The 22,838-nt window shown below is 42.3% G+C and overlaps 1 protein-coding gene across 1 annotated transcript in view; it reads left to right on the forward strand.

The window, feature by feature from the left end:
• DNER (delta/notch like EGF repeat containing) overlaps positions 1-22,838 on the forward strand; it is a 324,602-nt gene that overhangs the window by 221,115 nt on the left and 80,649 nt on the right. Inside the window, exon 9 of the mRNA XM_032637757.1 lies at positions 6,714-6,827. Coding sequence (XP_032493648.1) covers positions 6,714-6,827 — 114 coding nt within the window. The remainder of the gene's footprint in view (positions 1-6,713; positions 6,828-22,838) is intronic.

Below are 22,838 nucleotides of genomic sequence, written 5' to 3' on the forward strand. Positions count from 1 at the left end.
TTTGATGTAAGTATTACTATTCCAGCTCTATTTTGATTTCCATTTGCATGGAATATCTTTTTCCATCCTCTCACTTTCAGTCTGTATGTGTACCTAGGTCTGAAGTGGGTCTCTTGTCGACAGCATATATATGGGTCTTGTTTTTGTATCCATTCAGTGAGCCTGTGTCTTTTGGTTGGAGCATAATCCATTCACATTTAAGGTAATTATCGATACATATGTTGCTGTTACCATTTTTTTAATTGTTATGGGTTTGTTTTTGTAGGTCCTTTTCTTCTCTTGTTTTTCCCACTTAGAGAAGTTCCTTTAGCATTTGTTGTAGAGCTGGTTTGGTGGTGCTGAATTCTCTTAGCTTTGGCTTGTCTGTAAATCTTTTGATTTCTCTATCGAATCTGAATGAGATCCTTGCTGGGTAAAGTAATCTTGGATGTAGGTTCTTCCCTTTCATCACTTTAAATATCGTGCCACTCCCTTCTGGCTTTTAGAGTTTCTGCTGAGAAATCAGCTGTTAACCTTATGGGCGTTCCCTTGTATGTTATTTGTCATTTTTCCCTTGCTGCTGTCAATAATTTTTCTTTGTCTTTAATTTTTGTCAGTTTGATTACTGTGTGTCTCGGCATGTTTCTCCTTGGATTTATCTTGCCTGGGACTCTCTGTTGTTCCTTGACTTGGGTGGCTATTTCCTTTCCTATGTTAGGGAAGTTTTCGACTATAATCGTTTCAAATATATTCTTGGGTCCTTTCTCTCTCTTCTCCTTCTGGGACCCCTATAAGGCGAATGTTGGTGTGTTTATTATTGTCCCAGAGATCTTTTAGAATGTCTTCATTTCTTTTCATTGTTTTTTCTTTATTCTGTTCCATCTCAGTGAATTCCACCATTCTGTCTTCCAGGTCACTTATCCGTTCTTCTGCCTCAGTTATTCTGCTATTGATTCCTTCTAGTGTAGTTTTCATTTCAGTTATTGTATTGTTCATCTCTGTTTGTTTGTTCTTTAATTCTTCTAGGTCTTTGTTAAACATTTCTTGCATCTTCTCGATCTTTGCCTCCATTGTTTTTCCGAGGTCCTGATAGTCTTCACTATCATTATTCTGAATTCTTTCTCTGGAAGGTTGCCTATCTCCACTTCATTAAGTTGTTTTTCTGGGGTTTTATCTTGTTCCTTCATCTGGTACATAGTGCCCTGCCTTTTCATTTTGTCTATCTTTCTGTGAATGTGGTTTTCGTTCCACAGACTGCAGGATTGTTGTTCCGCTTGCCTCTGCTGTCTGCCCTCTGGGGGATGAGGCTATCTAAGAAGCTTGTGCAAGCTTCCTGATGGGAGGGACTGGTGGTGGGTAGAGCTGGGTGTTGCTCTGGTGGGCAGAGCTCAGGAAAACTGTAATCCACTTGTCTGCTGATGGGTGGGGCTGAGTTGCCTCCCTGTTGGTTGGCCTGAGGGGACCCAGCACTGGAGGCTACAGGCTCTTTGGTGGGGCTAATGGTTGACTCTGGGAGGGACCATACCAAGTAGCACTTCCCAGAACTTCTGATGCCAGTGTCCTTGTCCCCACAGTGAGCCACAGAAACCCCCCACCTGTGCAGGAGATCCTCTAACACTAGCAGGTAGGTCTGGTTCAGTCTCCTATGGGGTCACTGCTCCTTCCCCTGGGTCGTGATGCGCACACTACTTTGTGTGTGCCCTCCAAGAGTGGAGTCTCTGTTTCCCCCAGTCCTGTCGAAGTCCTACAATCAAATCCTGCTAGGCTTCAAAGTCTGATCCTCTAGGAATTCCTCCTCCCGTTGCCAGACTCCCAGGTTGGGAAGCCTGACGTGGGGCTCAGAACCTTCACTCCAGTGGGTGGACTCTGTGGTGTAAGTGTTCTCCAGTTTGTGAGTCACCCACCCAGCAGTTATGGGATTTGATTTTATTGTGATTGTGCCCCTCCTACCATCTCAGTTTGTCTTCTCTCTTTGGATGTGGGGCATCATTTTTTGGTGAGTTCCAGTGTCTTCCTGTCGATGATTGTTTAGAAGTTAATTGTGATTGCTGTGCTCTCACAAGAGGGAGTGAGTGCACGTCCTTCTACTTCGCCGTCTTCAACCAAATCCTCTAACTGCTCTTGTCTTTATCTCCTGATTTTCCAGATGAAATTCTGCTGCATCTCCTTCTTATCCCCCTCCCCTCCTAAAGTTAGTTGCTAACTTTCTTCTTAGTAATTTCTGTATTACACGACAGTTTAAAATTTGCACCATACATCCTTTCTAGGGCAGAATCATAACTGCTTGTGTTGTATCCAGCGTCCCTCTCATGTCCTTGTGTGGTCCTGAGACCACAGCATGAAAACAGTGCTAAAGACTGAAAAGGAGCTGGGCATGTTTGGGAACAGAACAGGGCCCCAGGAGGCTGCAGCATTGTAGTCAATGGGGAGAGTGAAGATGAGGAGGCAGGGGCCAGGTCAGGTGTGCTTTTTAGCCATGGGGTAAAATGTTTGGGTTTTATTCCAAGCTCTGGGGGAAACCACTGGAGGGTTTTAAATATAAAAGTAATAGGATACAAATTATGTCTTAAAAACATCTCTCTGGCTGCTCCCATGTAGAATTGATTTTAAGACATCAAGTGTACTCATCAAGAGATGAGTTAGGGGACCATTGTTTGAGTCCTGGTGGGCGGCAGCGATGACTGGAACTAGACAATATGAATGGTGTCATATGGTTGTGATGATAATTTGGAAGGCGGTCCATGAGTGCTTATGGTTTGGTTATGAGGAAGCGCCATATTGCTAGCTGGAAGGACAGGAATGGGGATTTTTACTGGTATTGGTCTCCATAGTTAGGTATAGACTTCTGTCATTTGGGAACCAAAATGAAGGAAGCTTGTCACTGCTGTGTATTTTTAGGGAAGTGTAAATGACAGTCACATCTTTTCTGCATCCTTCTGTGTCTTTACACAGGCCTTTCTCTGTGTTTTGTCAACCTTCCCCTTGGGAACTTACAATGTAGATCTTCAAGGCCTGAAATGCCTGAAATACATACATTCGTATGTGTGCTGGAACAGATTCTCCCTGACACACACCAATGGTCACCACTTACTACCTCCCCCACCCACTGTGTTGACGCCATCACAGTCTGGCTTGACCATCTTCTACCAGGTCATCTGGGTGCCTGTCACTGCTTTGGTAGGATAAAGAGACATTATTCACGATTGGCATAGTTACTTCATTCCCCAGAAAGGGACTAGCTTTCTGCAGGGTGGAAGGAAGAACCCAGGCAAAGCTTTAATGGTCTTTGTTCATTTAAAGTCCTACCAATCCCTCATTTAGTTTTGACTCTGTGGTTATGACATCAAATTAAAAAACAAAAGACACAGGAAGGGAGATCTACAAGGCTTAGGTATCCAGCTCAGAGTATCACGTATAGCTCAATGTCAATGATTTGTCTGACAACTGCAGGTAAGTCTCTGCTCTCTGAGGGTCTAAGAAATGACTCACTGGTGTTTAAGAGCCCTTTGAGTCAGATGCAGTGTGCTCATGGCTCCTTGCCCTGGGGTGGGAGGGAAACGCAAGAGGGAGGGGATATGGGGATATATGTATACGTATAGCTGATTCACGTTGTTATACAGCAGACACTAACACAACAATGTAAGGCAATTATACTCCATTAAAGGTGTTAAAAAAAAAAAAAGTCACACGAAAAAAACCCCAAATATATAATGCTTTCAAAGCTTGGGAACAGAAAGCAATGGTACAGTGACTGATCCTTGAGCAGTGTTCTTCACTGGAGGGGACTACTGGCATTTGAGTGAGAAAACTGTGTGATTCTGGGCCATTTTAGGCAGTGCAGGGCTTCAGCATCTCTACCATGGAATGCCGGTGTGACCCTCTAACCATTATGACAATCCCTAACATCCCCACATCACAAACGTGGATTATCCTCTTGGATTGATATCTTCCTAAACTTGAGTCCAATATTGGAGCATTTAACAGCACTGAAGATTCACCTTGCTTATAGTTTTAATTTAATATTAGATCTGTTAGGGAATTCCCTGGCTGTCTAGTGGTTAGGACTTTGCACTTCCACTGCAGGGGGCCCGGATCCAATCCCTGGTCAGGGAACAAAGATCCTGCAATCCGTGCAGAGCGGCCAAAAAAACAAAAAAGCAATTTAGATCTATTAGATAAGAGCAAATTAAAGGCATGGGAAGATTTGTGTATTATCAGACAATGTGGTTCTTAAAAAGAAATTGTTGATATTAATAAATATAGAGTGTTTAACTAAATTTGTAAATGGGACCAGACATTCATTAAGGAGGCCAGTAAAAGTGATCTTTTCAAAATAAATATCTTTTAGTTAGGGATGCATAATGAAGTCTTTATAGGTGACAAGAAATTTTCTTTAAGATACCCACAGGGATGATATGGAAGTATGAGGAGACTAGATGAAATTAAATGGACAAAATGTGAATAATTCTGAATTTAGACATTTTATTTGAAAATATATTAACATAAAATTGTTATATTAAGATATTCTGTTCTGAATTTTGGAGTCAGTTTTTGTCCTCGTGTTTAGATTTTTAGTTTACATGATTATCTTACTCTTCTCATACCCATGAATTAGCTACAGTCCCCTAGACAGTTATTTTTGTTTTGTTTTGTTTTTTTTGCAGTATGTGGGCCTCTCACTGTTGTGGCCTCTCCCGTTGCGGAGCACAGGCTCCGGATGCGCAGGCTCAGCGGCCATGGCTCATGGGCCCAGCCGCTCCACGGCATGTGGGATCTTCCCGGACCGGGACACGAACCCGTGTCCCCTGCATCGGCAGGTGGACTCTCAACCACTGCGCCACCAGGGAAGCCCCCCTAGACAGTTTTAAAGCCTGTAAGGAAGAGTAGGATTGCAAACAATGGCCTCCATGATCACAGTCTGTAATTTAGACTAGTTTGGCAGGTCATTGAAGCTCAGGCCAATCATCTTTCTCCTAACATTGATTTATTTTTGCAAATACAAATGCTAATCGCAGCCTTTCAAAACGAATAATTCAGAAAGACAAGTTTTTAATGTACTTTATGTACATCCTGGAAAGCCCAAAATGTTAGAGTATGATTATAATTTTGTAGGAAATATCTGTGCATAAACATTTCTGATAGGAATTATCTCTAAAGTATTAATAATTCTGTCACTCAAATAACGTAACTAAGGGTAACATTTTTCTCTTTCTATTTTAAATCTTGTATTTTCAAAATTTTCTTTCATAATCATTTTCCACTTTAAACTAAAAAACATAATTGCATGTTATTTTTTAAATTTGCCTTTTGGGGGGGCTTTGTTTTCAAAGTTAACAAAGTATTTGGAATTTATTTGAGACTTCTCAGCTGCATGGGTATTCCAATAGATACAAGTCCTTATTCTCTCATCACACATATGTGGTTACGTTATTACCCCCAAAAAAAATCACCACTGGAGGCCTGCTTGCTTCACCGAGAAAATTTACTGGGTTAGGTCTGTGCTTCTAATTAGAATTAAGATGCATATAGTCATGTGCTTAATATTATATGTGCCTCAACCTTTTTGTCTTTAAAATGAAGGGATAGGGCGTGAATTGAACACCGAGGGTTGTCTTTAAAATGAAGGGATAGGGCGTGAATTGAACACCGAGGGTCTTCTAGCTGTAAAATATAAAAAGTTAAAAAATTTTAATACCTACCTGGCAATTTTCCTACTGGCTTTTTTAAATAGGTACTGGGATGACCTTGGGAAAGTGGCCGTCATCTCAGTGGTCAAGCAAGACATTACAGAGCCTGTTTTTCCTTAGGTCAGAAGGAAAGGACAGTGGTCTTCAGGCTCAGTTTCTGAAGGTTCCGACTAATATTTCAAAATAAAATTCGGAGCTAACGTTGAAAATAGTATCTCTTTGCATAAAGTTTTTTTTTTTTTTTTTTGGCTGCGTTGGGTCTTCGTTGGTGCGCGGGCTTTCTCTTGTTGTGGCGAGCGGGGGCTACTCTTCGTTGTGGTGCATGGGCTTCTCATTGCAGTGGCTTCTCTTGTTGCGGAGCATGGGCTCTAGGCACGCAGGCTTCAGTAGTTACAGCACGTGGGCTCAGTAGTTGTGGCTTGCGGGCTCTAGATCGCAGGCTCAGTAGTTGTGGCGCACAGGCTTAGTTGCTCTGCAGCATGTGGGATCGTCCCAGACCAGGGCTTGAACCCGTGTTCCCTGCATTGGCAGGTGGATTCTTAATCACTGCACCACCAGGGAAGTCCTGCAATAAAGATTTTTGCAAAGCAAATGACTTTTGAACTATGATTCTAAATGGCTCTGATTGTTTCTTTTTTTTTTTTTTTTTTTTTTTTTTTTTTTTTTTTTTTTTTTTTTTTTTTATGCGTTACGCGGGCCTCTCACTGTTGTGGCCTCTCCCGTTGCGGAGGACAGGCTCCGGACGCGCAGGCTCAGCGGCCATGGCTCACGGGCCCAGCCGCTCCGCGGCATGTGGGATCTTCCCAGACCGGGGCACGAACCCGTGTCCCCTGCATCGGCAGGCGGACTCCCAACCACTGCGCCACCAGGGAAGCCCTCTGATTGTTTCTTGTTGTAAAACCAAATTAGATCAAGGATTGCCTGGGAGACTAGTTTAATGATGCTGCCTTGGTTGGATGGGTACCAGTTGACTCCATCAATTCATGGGATGGTTCATCAGAGTTTTGGGACAAAATATTTTATAAATGTCTGTCTTGTTTTGTTCAGGTTATACTGGAGAGCTTTGCCAATCCAAGATTGACTATTGTATCCTAGACCCATGCAGAAATGGAGCAACCTGCATTTCTAATCTCAGTGGATTCACCTGCCAGTGTCCAGAAGGTAAACATTATTACCCCAGGAATAACGTACGTTTTCCATTTTAAATCATACATTAATTTGATGACCTTGTACTTCAATTTTCTGAAAAATCTCTACTCAAGAGAACTTCCTATTTTGTTCCATTTATAAAACAATATATAAGATGGTACTTTCCTTTTAAGCTCTGTGCTAGAATAGCTTGGAAATTATGTCTGAATATTAGACATAATCTTAAAATTTCTGCAATTTTCATTTATACGTTGAAAATGAATAACGATAACAAAATGGAATTTCTTTCTAATGGCAAATTTCACTTGTTAAGATTCCTATTTTTTAAACCATGCATTTGGTTTACGTTAAAAAAATTTCAACATAAAGTTCACCTGTTTTTGTCTTTACATCAACTTTATAACATCTTGGAGACTTCTAGTCCCCTGGAAAGCCACATCTTTAGAGCTACTTTTAATAAAAAAATAGTTGTACTGTTTTCAGTTTCACCTTGAAGAAGCAGGCAGATAATCCCAGCTATGGAACTGGTGTTCAAGGAATGATTTTGTACTTGGAGGAAGTTTTCTTCCCATTTCTGCTTGGAGGGATGTTATGGAAGGGATTGCTTTAAACCTTTAATACTGTAAGAATAACATGATATCAGAGGTGTTTTTTTCCCCCTAAAATAATCAGGAGCATGTGAGCTCCTGATCCACAGAAGTGACCTTGACAACTGCATAGAGTAGGCTGACATCCTATGAAGAGATTAAATGTAGCGTCTGCGTGTATAAGGAAACATCTCTTTACTCAGAATAACCTGAACTGCCCCTGGCTGAGAGGCTGGAGTGGGGCAGTGGTACAGATCGGTGTTGATAAAAGGCCACCGACCTCCTGGGTAACCCGAGGGCTCAGGGTTGCCAGAGGCGGCAGCCACTGTCGACAGTGCCTCATACCCTTCCATATTTTGAACACTGAACAGTGCAATGGCTAAGGAAGTGAATTCTGTGTCCCAGCTTCTGCTCCCCTGGGCAGAGGCAGGAACGAGTGGCTGTGGCTCTTTCGGTTATCCCCAAGCTGTGTGTGCTTGTGACGGATGTGGTTACCATGATGATGGAGTTATATGTGCTGGACCATCTCCACTCTTCACTTGAGTGTCTTAAGCAAATGGGAAAACTGGAAACGTTGGCAGGCGGATGACTGAGTCAGCGGCACCAATTGTCACCCAATGCACAGAGCGCTGGGCAGTTTCTTACACCTTTGCCATCTAACTGGTCGTAGGCTGTGCTTAGAGTCAAGGGCGGGCTTCAGGGTCAGCAGCTGATTGACTGCTGACAAATCATTAATTCCCCAACCCCAAACGATCCTCCTTTCCCTTTTCTAGTGAGTATGTGTGATGAGGACCCTGCTTCCGTCACAGGGACATTTTGGGATCGAATGGGACTTTGGGGAGAGGTCTTTGAAAGCTCCAAAGTGCTTTATTATCATAGTTCTGATTGCTGCCAGGAAGTTCAGATGCCAGCCCAGAGACTCTGAGAGGTAGTGACTTGCACAAAGTCACACTGGTAGTAAAGGATGACCCTTGAACCAGAGCCCAGGAATTCTGTGCTCACTCATGCTCCATTTTCTAGTTTATAAAGATTTGCCAAGCACATCCTACATGCCAGGCACTGAGCTGGGTTCTGGGCCCTAGGGTTGGCAAAGCTGAAAGGGCCCCTCCCATGGTGCAGACACAGGTAAGTCCATAGTTACAAGCAGGAATCAGTGCCTTGAAGACGCACAAGGATCTGCTTAGCTTTGGGGACCCGGGAGAGATGCCCACGTGTGGAGACCCTGAATGACGAGAAGAAGGAGGCTGGCGCAGTTGAGGGCATCACCAGGGAGCAGAGGGAAAGGGGAAGAAAGTGGGTGGCGACGGCTGAGTCCTCAGGGCTTCGCAGGGCTTTGTGCATGGTGTTGGGGCACGTCATATTCAACCCAGACGGGAGGCCAGAGGCTTAGGTTTGAAGCCCGTTTGGCCTCTTGCTCACCAGCTCTGTGCCTGGGCAAGCGATTCCATACTTCTCTGTGTCTCAGTTTTTTAATCTGTAAAATTGAGACAGTGATAACGCCCACTTCCTGGGGCCCCTGAGGATGGAATGAGAAGATGCTTAGGTAAAGTGCTTATAGCACAGTGCCTGGGTAAGTGCTCAGTAAGTATTAGGCACCTTATGGCTGTTTTCCTAATAATGATTATTACTATTAAACCACTGAAAAATGTAAACAGGAATTTGACATTTTTCCTGTGGAGCAGTGTGGAATGTGGGTTGGAGAGAGACAAGACTGGGAGTAAGCAGAAGAGTTTGTGGGACTGTTGTAGAAATCTGGGAAATCGATGTTGACTGCTAGGAAGGGAAGGTAGAATTTGAAAAGGAGAGAAGCTGATGGATTTGGGAGAACTTGGCAGGGAAAATGGAGGGGCCTGGAGATGGATGGGATATGGAGGGGGAGGGAGAGTGACGGGGCAAGTCTGCGGCTTCTCTTACTTTACGGTTGGTTGTGCCATTCATGGAGAGAAAGAAACATGGAGGAAAAGTGTTCTATTTTGGACATGTTGAGTGTGACATTCAAGTGGAGATGGCAGCTGGGCAGTTGCTGTGAGTCTGGAAGTGAGTGGAGATGTCTGGGCCAAGTCTATACACAGAGACCTTGGTCTATAGTCATTTAAACCTGGCCATCAGTAGGGTTGTCTAGAGACCTTCTCCTTTATCCAGTAGCCTGTCAGTTCCTCCATGTTGCCTTGATAAAGCCTAGAGAAAATGTGATTATCTAGAATTGAAATGATGGAGATGAATTTCCCAGCAAGTCTTCACAGGAAGACTTTCATCCGGAGGTTTACCTTCACTGGAGACTGACCAGGGAAAGTGTCTTCAGTTATAAAACGGAAGGATTCATTGCGATGTTTTGAAGCCTCCCAGCAGCCAGCATTTTAAAAGCAGCCCCTCCCACTGACCTGTTCTTAGGGTGCTTTTTGTAGAAACTAATATTTACAGAGCACCTTGCACTTAGAAAAAGCCTGCATCTCCAGGAGTTTTCTCTTTTCAGCCACGCTGTGAAAACAAGTTTGAAAGCGTTTCAAGTCCACACAGTGTTCTAAAGTTCAGAGCCAGCACTTGACCCTTGCCTGCCTCCTTTTCTTTCTTTTTCTTCCCCCCCCACCCCCCGCAGTGATTAACATTTTGGCATGTTTGCTTTGTATTTACATATATAGGGTTTTTTTTTTTGCGGTACGCGGGCCTCTCACTGTTGCGGCCTCTCCTGTTGCAGAGCGCAGGCTCCGGACGCGCAGGCTCAGCGGCCATGGCTCACGGGCCCAGCTGCTCCGCCGCACGTGGGATCTTCCCGGACCGGGGCACAAACCCGTGTCCCCTGCATCGGCAGGTGGACTCTCAACCACTGCGCCACCAGGGAAGCCCCTATAGTTTGTTTTTTTGCAAAGTAATTTGAAAGTAAATTATAGGCATCATCACATTTCATCCCAAAATAAATCAGTTTAAGAACAGAATAAATCAGAATAAGAACATTCTCCTTGATATCTACAATACCACACCAAAGAAAATAAGTAATTATTTCCTAATATTATTTGCTCTCTGCCCCATTTTTACTTGCTCCTTTGCATGTTTGTGTGGATTCTATCTTCCCTGTTTCCCTGTGATATTCTTCGAGGGTGGGAAATGTATTTTATTCATCTCTCTCTTACTAACTCTCATTATACTATCATGGAGCTTTTAGTTCCATATTTTATGTTAGTAGGAGGTTAATAAATATGTGTATATTAATTTATTTTAAAAGTCAACACTTAGAAGTCCCTCACACTATGCTTAGTAACTCATTAGAAGGTTACAATACTATGAAGCAAATTATATTAATATTTCCATTGAACAGATTGAGAAACTGAGGCATGAGAGGGTAAATAACTTGCCTGAGATCAAATAGCTAGAAATTGAAACCCAGGTAACTTAGCACTAACATTCTTAACCCTTGGCCTATACCATCTCTTAATATATTCTTTAAAGTAAATTTTATTTTGTTTATTTTAAGAGATGGTCTTTGTAACCATAGTCATGAGTAAAATAAATTCAGTTTGTTGGGTTTTAAAACTTCTAAATGTCACTGCTTAAAAATCTTAAGCCTGGAAAAAGCTAGAAAAATTATTTTTTTCCTTTCTTTTTTTTGTAAGTGCAGTGAAATCCCTTTACAATAATCTCTCCCAGTCCAGAAAGCTATTAAAACTGGTTTTCCCTCTGGACAGGGCTTTCAACACTGCTCATTCACATCCTTGCTCTTTTCTGTCCTTTTAATCTTCATCCTATTTCCTTCAAGGAGCCTTTTCCATCTGATTCTGGGCTGAGTCCCTAGAGGTTACATTTTTTACTGAGGACCCATCTCTTTCTAACCTCTCTCCAAAAGTTCAAGGTCGGGGAGGCCTGAGAGACAGCTTGTACAGTAATTATCACATGAGTTCTCCTTCTGGAAGGTATTTGCTCTTCTATACTTACATTTTTATCCTTCATCAACGAGCCCTGTCTTTTCTTTGAATTTCGACTTAATTTTAGCTAGGTCCATATTTGAAAAGTGCAGTTTCAGATTCTGGTTAGAGTGGGGTTGTTAAGAAACAAAAGTAAACTTGTCATGAGTGTTTTCTTATTTTTAACTTATTGAAAACAACAAAGGTAAATAATTGGGAGCTGGGTTTATTGCCTCTGTATATATTCTTTACATTGATATTGTCTTTATGTTTGGTTTAGAACTTTGAGGTCCTTAAATTTTGAACTAAATGCATTTTTACTCTGAGGAGGACTAATTATAAATACTTACCATCACCGCTTATTGGTATTTAAATATGTATATTTAAATATATGAGTATTTTTGAACACACAAATAAGTAAAATCTGTGTATTACTGTCTAGCCATCATCTTTGCTTCAGCATCTCATTTAAAAATTTTTTCCTTAGAAAAACAAAGTAGAACAAAGAATAAAAAGAAAACAGTGGTGATAAAAACATTCAGCAGTAAAGCACATTTTTCGGCCCTGCCTGTGTGACCATTTGCATCGTGCTGGCACGTCTCATAGAATCTAATGACCTTCCTGGCATCCACCTATTAGAGAAGGCATATGGTAACCAGAGACAAGGGGAGCATAGGGGGCTTCATGACTATTTTGAGGAAATATCATTTGATCACACGTATCTTAAAAACCTTGAATGTAAAAACGTTTTCTGGTGTGACACCCTTGGCTAGGATTACAGATAAATATAATTTGGATGAACTGCTGTTGCATTACAATTATGACGGCAAGTATTGCAACCGGGTAGAGGACTCATGTTCAATCCTCTCACTCTGAGAATGCAATGTTGGATCCACTGTCAGACATGCAGGTCTTTAAAAAAAATTTTTTTTAATTTTAATGAAGTATAGTTGATTTACAGTGTGTTAATTTCTGCTGTACAGTAAAGTGATTCAGTTATTCATATATATATACACACATATATGTATATATACATATATATATATATATATACGCATACATTCTTTTTCATATTCTTTTCCATTATGGTTTATAACAGGATATCAAATATAGTTCCCTATGCTACACAGTAGGACCTTGTTGTTTATCCATTCTATATATACTAGTTTGCATCTGCTAATCACAAACTCTCAATCCATCCCTTCTCCACCCCCCTCCCCCTTGGCAACCACAAGTCTGTTCTCTGTGTCTGTGAGTCTGTTTCTGTTTTGTAGATAAATTCATTTGTATCATATTTTAGATTCCACATGTGAGTGATATCATATGTTATTTGTCTTTCTTTTTCTGACTTATTTCACTTAGTATGATAATCTCTAGGTCCATCCATGTTGCCGCAAATGGCATTATTTCATTCTTTTTTTATGGCTGAGCAGTATTCCATTGTATATATGTACCACATCTTGTTAACCCATTCATCTGTCAACGGACATTTAGGTTGTTTCCGTGTCTTGGCTACTAAAAAGTGCTGCATTGAACATAGGGGTGCATGTATCTTTTTGAATTATAGCTTTGTCCGGATATATGCCCCGGAGTGGGATTGCTGAATCATATGGTAGCTCTATTTTTAATTTTTTGAGGAACCTCCATACTGTTTTCCATAGTGGCTGCACTAGTTTACATTCCCACCAACAGTGCAGGAGGGTCCCCTTTTCTCTGCACCCTTTTCAGAATTGTTATTTGTAGACTTTTTAACGATGGCCGTTCTGACTGGTGTGAGATGGTACCTCATTGTAGTTCTGATTTGCATTTCTCTAATAATTAGAGATGTTGAACATCTTTTCATATGCATGTTGGCCATCTGTACAGACATGCAGATCTTGTAACTTGGAAACTCTGTTGCCAAGTGTGGACAGCTGGTGTCCTTCTGTGGCCTGGAGCTCAGGAGACCTGAGTCTGGGCTTGATGACAAGTGGGAGAGTGGAGTGGTTATGAATGTGGGTTTTTTGGGTCACACTGCTTGGGTTTGAAGTCTGGACCCACTTCTTTTACAGCTTTTTGCTTCTCTGAGGCTCATTTTCCTCATTTAGAAAAGGAGAACGATAGTAGCTTACCCTTTATCAGTTGATATGAAGAACAGAAAAAACCCTAAAAACCCTTAGCCCTGTGCTTGGCAAATAGTAAGTGTTGAACAAATGTTAGGTGTGATGATGATGGTGATGGTGATGGTGATGATAACGATGACGGTGATGGTGGTGATGACTATAGTCCTATCACCTTGGGGGGGTCATGTCTTTTTTTTTTTTTTTTTTTTTTTTTTTTTGCGGTACGCGGGCCTCTCACTGTTGTGGCCTCTCCCGTTACGGAGCACAGGCTCCAGACGCGCAGGCTCACGGGCCCAGCCACTCCACGGCATGTGGGATCTTCCCGGACCGGGGCACAAACCCATGTCCCCTGCATCGGCAGGTGGACTCCCAACCACTGCGCCACCAGGGAAGCCCCATGTCTTTTTTATCTCTTCCAGCCATGCTTCCTTGTTGTAAAAGAGTTCACTATATTACCTTTAAGTGTCCCTGCTCCTAATCCCTTACTGAATCAATAAATCCATCTTGTTGTTTCAAGCAATGTTTGTAGAGAAAAGTTTCATAATCTCTAAGGAAGGCCTGAGTCTAAAACTTAATGTTGGCCTGAAGGCCCTGTAGGTTAAATCCCATTGCAACATGCTCCAAGGGTTTAACCAAACTATATTTGTTTATCTACATTTTATAGCCTTGAGAAATCTAGCCATATAAGTTCTTTTGTCCAACTCAAATGTCAGGGTAATACCTTTCATCTTAAAGGGATTTATAGGCAATAGCCACACATGTCATAAAAATTATCTCTGAGATAATGTGTATTGTTCAGAAACTGGCATGTTACCCAATAAGGATTTAGGAGTTATATAGTTCTGGGATTTGGTTGTTTTCTCCAGTATCCTGGTATGTAGGATTTGGTAAAAGTACTGTCTTAGGATCATATAAAACTGCGTGTATTTATTTAAGAAATGTGCAACATGTCCTCATAAAAGCCCCAAATAAAATACTGTTCTTATTCTTTTAAAATTTGGCATTATCCCTAAATCACCACTTCATTTAGGAATCATAACAGCTGAGATCCTTGGAGTTCCAAGTGGTATATAGTTTCATCTTTTGGAAACAAAGCAGGTTATTAAGACTTACTAAGTGTGAGTAAAATTTTATTTCTGTGTTTGGTGCACGCTGATTAATTTTTGATTTATGGCTAAGTTCATGTTTCCTTTTTGTTCTTTCTCTTTTCTTTTTTCCACGTAGCGCAGTTTCTCTGAGATCGTTTCAAAACACTGCAAGGAATTTTGTTTGTCTGCTTCTCCCATTAGCAGTGGGGACCAGCTGTACTCATTTTAGTGAGTGATGGGTCCTGTTCCTCACTTTTATCTCTCCTTCCCCTCTGGGAACTGTTCTGATGCTCGGTTTAGTGGTGGCAGATGGCGGTTGGAAGTTACAGTGTGACGAGTGAGTGAAGAAGTAAATGATGATAACTTGGTGCTTTTCTTTGTAAGAAGAGGTAGGCTATACCTAAACAGGTCACCACAAATTCTGATTTCTTAAGGTGTGTGTCTAGACATGCCCCTAAAGATTATTCAGCATTATTTCAGGTAAACACCTTGAACTTCAACTCCTTCTCTCTTGTGGCTAATCATTGTAACCACACAGCAGCAGCAGTAATAATAACAGTTGTGATGACATTGGCCACTTGTTGAGTGCCTGCTCTGTGTTAAGCACTGTGTTTGGCACTTGAGGTTATTATTCAACAAAACATAGCAGCTCCCAGCTGGGGCTCGAGCAGACTTGAGTTTGAATCTCTTTGATCTCTTAGCACTTGGTGACCTTGGGCAAGTAAACTGAAATTCCCTATACCTTATTTTCTGCATTTCTAGAGGGTGGGTGGTATTAATATCTACCCAGTGAACTGTTATAAGAACTAAATGAGTATACAGTGCACAGAAAGTGCCTAGCGATGAATACGAATGCCGCTATTTAATCCCCGCGACTGCTGTAACAGGGCAGATCCCGAGGCTCTAGGTCTTGGTGGACCCAAGGCACAAGCTCGGCTTTGTCTGGTTCTGGAGTCCGTGTTCTCTCTGCTGCACCAGGCTCCTTCTCTGATCAGGTTCTGCCTTGTGTGAGAGCTCTTTGGGTGCATGTCTGCATTTTCTCATGGGACTGTAGACTCCCTCAAGGCAGTGATGCTCAACTTCTTCTGTATCCATGGAGCACCTAGCACTAGAGTACCTGTGAGCCATGTTGAATGCATGAGTAAGTAAATAGCTGGAAACAGTTGCAGCAGTATCATTTTATGTGGGAGGAAACTGTAGCCCAGGTGGATTAACCAGTGTTCACTGCTGTAACCAGGTGACCCTTACTGGTTAGGTTCATTGCAAACTTAGTAATAGCAGCGGTGAGGCGAGGGTTTTGATCTCATCCTTTCAGTGCCCCATTCGTGTATGGTTTAGGGGTCACCCAGAGACACGAGAAGAGTTCAGATAAAGACTTTGGGGGTCCCCTTCTCTGGTTCTCTTCTTCCCCAGGACCTCCTCACTCCTCATGGGGTGACTGTCCTGGGATCCTTCCCGGGGTTCCTTTGGACAGAAAGAGCAGGTTTGATGCTAGTGTCTTGGTCTCCCTGGGCCATAGTTCCAGCTGAGAATGCCTGCAGGGTGGGCTCCCCAGACATGGAACTCAGCCCATGCTGTTTGCTGCTTCCATATTTGGACTCCTCTTCAAAACTTGCCTGCTTTTTTTTGTTCACCTTCAGAGTCATGAGGTAGGTGTAGGGTTTTTTGGTCTGGAGTTTAGAGTTATTTGTGGGACAGTCTGTTCAAAGCTTACTTTTCCATATCAGAAGCAGAATGTCCATATAATTGTTCTTAAAAGCAACAAAGATGCTTTGCAATAGAAACACAAATACCCTAGAAATAAACGGAATTTTTATTTTTTCTTGCAGCAGATTTTATCTCCTTATACATTCCCCAACTCTATACCATAATAGTCGGAGGAGGCTAGAGTGAAATTTTTGTCTAACTTGGACCAAAATACCACACGATACAGTCCAGGGTCTGATTCTGAACTATTCAGATCTAGGCTCTGACTCCTACAGCATATTAAAGTGGGACTGACAGAGAGACCGAGGCCTGAGAGAAATTGAACAAATAAAGCTGGGAAAGTAAAAGGATGCTTGTTTATGACTTTATCATATTCTATTTTTGATTCGGTAAACTTTTCTTCGACTCTGCTTTTCCAATCTAGTTCTCATTTCATGTGACCTAATATATTGAGAAAAGGCAGCTGAAGAAAGATACTTAGGCTTCTCCTTCTTAATATAACCCCTTTCTGCAGGTATTTTCCCACTGTTCTTCTTTTATTTTTTATTCTTATTTTTGTTGGGGTGTAGTTGTTTTACAGTGTTGTGTTAGTTTGTGCTGTACAGTGAAGTAGAGCTCCCTGTGCTAGACAGCAGGTTCTTATTAGTTATCTATTTTTTACATATTAGTGTATATATGTCAATCTCAATCTCCGAATTCATCCTCCCCCCGCTTCCCCCTGTGGTGTCCATACGTTTGTTCTCTACATCTTTGTCTCTATTTCTGCCTTGCAAACAGGTTCATCTGTACCATTTTCCTAGATTCCACATATATGCGTTAATATACGATACTTGCTTTTTCTCTTTCTGACTTACTGCACTCTGTATGACAGTTTCTAGGTCCATCGAGGTCTCTACCAATGACCCAGTTTCATTCCTTTTTATGACTGAGTAATATTCCATTGTGTGTGTGTATACACACACACACACCACATCTTTATCCATTCATCTGTCGATGGACATTTAAGTTCAGCCACTATGGAGAACAGTATGGAGGTTCCTTAGAAAACTAAAAATAGAATTACCATTTGACCCAGCATTCCCACTATTGGGTATATACCCAGAGAAAACCATAAGTCAAAAAGACACATGCACCCCAGCGTTCATCGCAGCACTAATTACAATAGCCAGGTCATGGACGCAACTGAAATGTTGTTTTAAATTGACCCAATTATATTTTATTGTAATTTCTATGAAGAATTTGCCATTTTTAGAGTCCCTTCCTCATTTTCAACTCCTAACTATTCTACACTTAGCAATACTTCTGGTCACTATGATCCAGGGCCTTCCCATGGGATGATCTACTCACCGCTGGTCATCGTCACTGCGTTCGACTATGACTCTCTTTTCTGTTACAGCCCAGGACTTTATATAACATTTTAACGTAATTTTTATCATTTTTTTCTTGATTATCAAAGGAATCTATGCTCAGATAAGCTCAAAGAAAAAAAACCCCTACAATTCTATCCTTAAAAGAGATCGTTTTAAGTTTTAGGTGAACATCTTTGAAATCTTTTTAACGCACGTTTTAGAAAACTGAAATTGGATCTCACTGTGCATTCTCTTTTGTAATGATTTTCTAAAAGTGAACGCTGTGTTTCAAATAATCTTATATTGTTAATTATTTTTCTAAAGGGTGGTCATTAATGGCTGTGTTTTATTCCATCATATGAATGTGGCATTATGTACTTAAAAGACTTAATCATTCACATGCCGTTTATTGATTACCTGTCTTGTGGCAGCTAATCACAAGGGCTCCGGGAGTGAATAAGACAGATGGGGCTTTAGCTCTTGGTGCTTATGGAATAGCGGGTATGAAGATCTGACCAAGGCTCTGATAGAGCTGTGTTGGGGTGATTGGGTGGTTGAGAAGAGGGAAGCCTCACTGAGACTGGGGCCTGGGAGGAAAGTCAGGAAGTGCTCCAAGGATGCTGATGTTTCAACCAAGACCCGAAGGAGAAGCAGCAGCAAGGTGAATCGGTGAGGGCTGCGGGCAGAGGAGAGATCCTCCCAGGAAGAGAGAACCAACCGCATGAGGCAGGGGAGAGGGAGGGTGGCATATGTGAGGAACAAAAAGACGTTCTGCAGAGCTGTGACACAGAATGTGATGGAAGGACAGTAAAGGCTGGAGACAGCGTAGGAGCCAGCTCAGGTGGGCCTTTAAACACCATGATGACGTGATTGGGCGTCACCTGAGAGTAACTTCAGGAATAGTCTTAGCCCGGGAAGGGCAGAACTTTAACATTCGGGAGGGATTACTGTGGCTGAAGTGAGAAGAAGGGACCAGAGGAGTTCGAGAATCAGAGAAACCTGTTCGGAATCTCTTGTAATTTAGGTGAACTGCATAGTGGAATGAGTTAGAGTGGTACCATGGAGACAGAGGGACATGGCAGATTGGCTGTGAGAGGAGGAGTGGGGCCAGGCAGAGCAAGCCAGCTTTCAGAAGGTGCAGGCACCTTCTTGTATGGGGGTGCTCTTGGGTAGTGAGCAGCTTCGAGAGGGGAGGATAAGACATGAGCACAAGAAGCCCATGGAAGAGTCAGAGGGAATTGTGAAATTGTCAAATGAAAAATGAACCTGAGCATGGGGGAGAGAACCGGGCTGGAAAGGTCAGTTCAGGGGGTTTCTACTTATAGGTCTTAATTCCAGCCACAGCCATGTGTGAGACCCCCCCAGGAAAGAACACGGAGGGGAAGAGAAGAGGGGCCGGGACAGAATGAGGAACGTCAGCTTCTAAGAATCACTGAGGAAGTGGAGTCTGCCAAAGGGACATTTATTCATTTTTGATTTTTTGCTTTTTGCTGTTTTTTATCTGCTACAGAGAACTTTTCATACACGTGTTTTTTATGCGTTTGTTCATCTAGTTCTGTGGGACAAACTTGAACTAGAACTAGAACTACTTGTTTAAAGGGCTTACAAAGTTGTATTTAACTTTTACAAACCCAGAAACCTTGTGGTCCAGGTGCAGAGATGAGACTCAGTTGAAGAAATACCAGTCAGTTAGAAAACACTGAACGATGCTTATCTTTTATTTGCAGTCTTTGAGAATTCTAAAAGAAGCCAATTACATCTAACTCCTAAATATGCTTGTGAAAGCTTTTCTTGTTCTACCGCATTTCTTCAGACCACAGCTGTTCCTCTATGTCTGTCTTTCATTCCCCTTATTCTTTTTTTTTTTTTTTTTTTTTTGCGGTACGCGGGCCTCTCACTGCTGTGGCCTCTCCCGCTGCGGAGCAGGCTCTGGACGCGCAGGCTCAGCGGCCATGGCTCACGGGCCCAGCTGCGATCTTCCCAGACCAGGGCAGGAACCCATGTTCCCTGCATCGGCAGGCGGACTCTCAACCACTGTGCCACCAGGGAAGCCCTTTTCCCCTTACTCTTATCATACATTCATGTTTTTAAATTATTATTATATGTTTATTAGGAGAATTGGCTAGGTTAGGTGATAGCCTTTTGTTTTCCATACAAGATAATTTTTAGAGCATGTCTGTATCCATTAAAAATCTTGATTTTAAAGTAACAGACAATCCAATTCAAATAGGCTAGTGAAAAAAAAAGAGAGTGCATTGGCTCATGTAACAAATATGCAGGATGAACTCAAGATGGCTTGATCCAGGGGCTCAGTATCATCAAGCCTGAGTTTTTATCTCTCCAACAATCTTATCTCTCCTTTCCTGTGTTGGATCCATTGTCAGAATGGCTGGAGCAGAGTTTGTCTTCTCCCAATAAATCAAAAGCCGTGAGGCTGACTTGGATTGTTTTGAATTGAGACATTTGCCCAGCCCTGAACCAATGCGGCCATGGTATGGAATACTTTGGCAAGCCAGGCTTTAGACACAAAGTCACCCTTGGAGCTGGCATTTGGGGTCCATTTCATCCGAAGTATAAGGACTGAAAGAGGCATGTTGGTTTAAAAAAAGAGGAAAATTGGTGCACAGTTGTCAAAATAAATGATAATGGAATTTGGGGGGTTAAAAGTAGTAAATAAATACTGTAGCAGTAGAGTGCTATCATACCACATGCAAAGATTAAATCTGTCTTGGTTGGGAGAAAAAATAGTTATGAAACTTCGTAATAGTGTATGCATTTCCCTCCTCATGACCAAATAGAAAGCAACACTGTGGCTACCAGCCAAGAAAAAAACTGTGTAAAGGAAAGGTGGATCCTCCTTAAAAAATCCTGACGGCAGGCCACACCTCAGGCCAATTAAGTTAGTAGCTCCAGAGGTGGGAACCAGGCACTGAATTTTTAAAAACTCTCCAGGTGGTTTCAGTGCAGCTCGGGTTGAGAGCCACTTGCTTGAAGAGCAGAGTTACAGAGTTCCCTCAGGGATTAATTACTCGGAGCAGCCCAAGAAAGTTTCTGTAAAGCCTTCTATGCCAACAGAAGCCTTGACATCCACAAGAAAGGGGATAATGGCCCTATGCCTGGTATGGTCTCGACATTGGCAAACCTAGCAACAGGGCCTAGCACCCCTTTGATTTTCTTTGTGTGGAAGTGGAAACTAGGTGTTTCTACACATCAGCCCATTTAAAATTCATGAAAATGAGTGTTATTTTTAAAAAAAGCAGATGAAGAAACTGAGGCTAAAAATTCGTTAAGTCCTTGGAGAGGGACAGACTTGTGTTGAATTTCAATTCTGTCACTTACCAGATGGCTTTGGTCAAGTTACTTAACCCTTCTGGGTCTCAGTTTCATACTATGTAAAACATAATGCCTATCTCATGGACTTGCTGGGTAATATATGGTGGGTATTCAGGACCTGTGTCTCCCTTGCATGTCCCATTTCTTAGCTCCTATCTTTTTTTTTTTTTTAATTTTTCTCCAGACTTAGAATTTCCATGAGTTGAGACATCAAGATCCTTCTTACGTGTGGAAGGCAATCCTCTGACTCTCTTACAGGGAAATGTTCCTGTTTTTCATGTCAGAGAGAATGGTTACATCATTTGCCCAAGATTCCCAGCCTCTTGGGTTCTTCTAGGTTCCAGCTCTGTCTGGACTCATTGAAAGCTTCCTGGCTTCTCTTTCTGATTCATTCTTGTCTCCTGCAGTCTATTCTCCACACAATAGCCAAAGTAATCCTTCTCAAATGGAAAGTCCATGTTTTCACTCCCCATCTCTCAAACCTTGGTGATCTGCCATCGAAAATGTGGTCCAGGGCTTCCCTGGTGGCGCAGTGGTGAGAGTCCGCCTGCCGATGCAGGGGACACGGGTTCATGCCCCGGTCCGGGAAGATCCCACATGCTGCAGAGCGGCTGGGCCCGTGAGCCATGGCCGCTGAGCCTGCGCGTCCAGAGCCTGTGCTCCGCAACGGGAGAGGCCACAACAGTGAGAGGCCTGCGTACCGCAAAAAAAAAAAAAAAAAAAATGTGGTCCAGGGCCCACACATCCCTGGTTGCCTCTGCAGCATCATTTCTTGCTCCTCTTTGCCGGTGGCTTGTTGTTCTTAAAACACACCAATTACTTGAGAATTGTCCTGCAAGGGGCGCCATTCACCTCTGGACACAACTTGCTCCTTGGGCATTTGCACCTGCTGGAACCCTTCCTCCTGGCTTGAATGTGGCTCATGCCCTCTGGTCATTTAGGTCTCCCTAACTACACTATTTAAGATGACCCCCATTATTCTCTGCCCCTTACCTGCTTCAGTACCATGTAGCACTAGCTAATGATATATATTTACTTATCTTTCTATTTGTTTTTCTCACCAGAATATAAGGTCTTGAGCAGTGCCTGGTACATGGTTGTTCTCAATTAGTACAGGTTAGATGAATGAATGCCCAAAGGAAATCGCAGAACCTTCTGACTAAACCTCTAAATTTCCATTGTTAATAATAGCCAATTATTTTTGCCCATATAATTCATCTACTTTAAATAATTTTCATCTCTTCTGCCTTCTCTCTATTTAGGCTGAACTGGGGGAACGTTCATTTAACATTCCTCTATTTCCTAGTTACTTTTCATTTTCCTGTCTTAGATCTAGATTTGTCTTTCTATTCTCCTAAAGAGAAAGTCCTTCCAGTGGTTTTTACTCTCTCAAATGGCTTTTCTTAAAAATTAAAAGTCACAATTTATATGTAATCGCCTTGGGCCTTTAACGTCTGATGTTTTTGTAACTGCTTTTCCTAGATATTCCCCCTTTTCCTCCTTATCTTACATAACTGTCTGCTTTCTTAGAACCAGAACAAATGTGGTTCCAATTAAGTTTTCCATAAACATCAGCCAGAACCTCTTCTCTGATTCTAATATCATTCCTCGTCCTTCTCTGCCCAGCCAAACCTTGGGCTTTTCTTTGAAGCCCAGCACAAAACCCAACTCTCCCACGAGGTTTTCCTGGCCTGCCCCACCCCGGTAATAAGCCATCTTTCTTTGGAATCACTGCCACTCTAGAGCCTGTGCTGCACACACTGATCCCATGTTGACAGCCTGGGCCGGTCCCTCCAACCTCATACCACACTGGGATCGTTCAGTAAAATGTTTGCAGAAAGAAAAAAAAAAGGCCTCAAGTTGTTCCTTCATCGTCCTAAATGTGCCCTTCTGGTCTCTTCAGTTAGAGAATAAGTTTTTTGAGAGTCAAAGCTCTTCTTTATCTTTGCTTCCCTTTGCAG

This window comes from Phocoena sinus, chromosome 7, assembly GCF_008692025.1.
Source record: "Phocoena sinus isolate mPhoSin1 chromosome 7, mPhoSin1.pri, whole genome shotgun sequence".
In the NCBI taxonomy this organism is placed as follows: Eukaryota; Metazoa; Chordata; class Mammalia; order Artiodactyla; family Phocoenidae; genus Phocoena; species Phocoena sinus.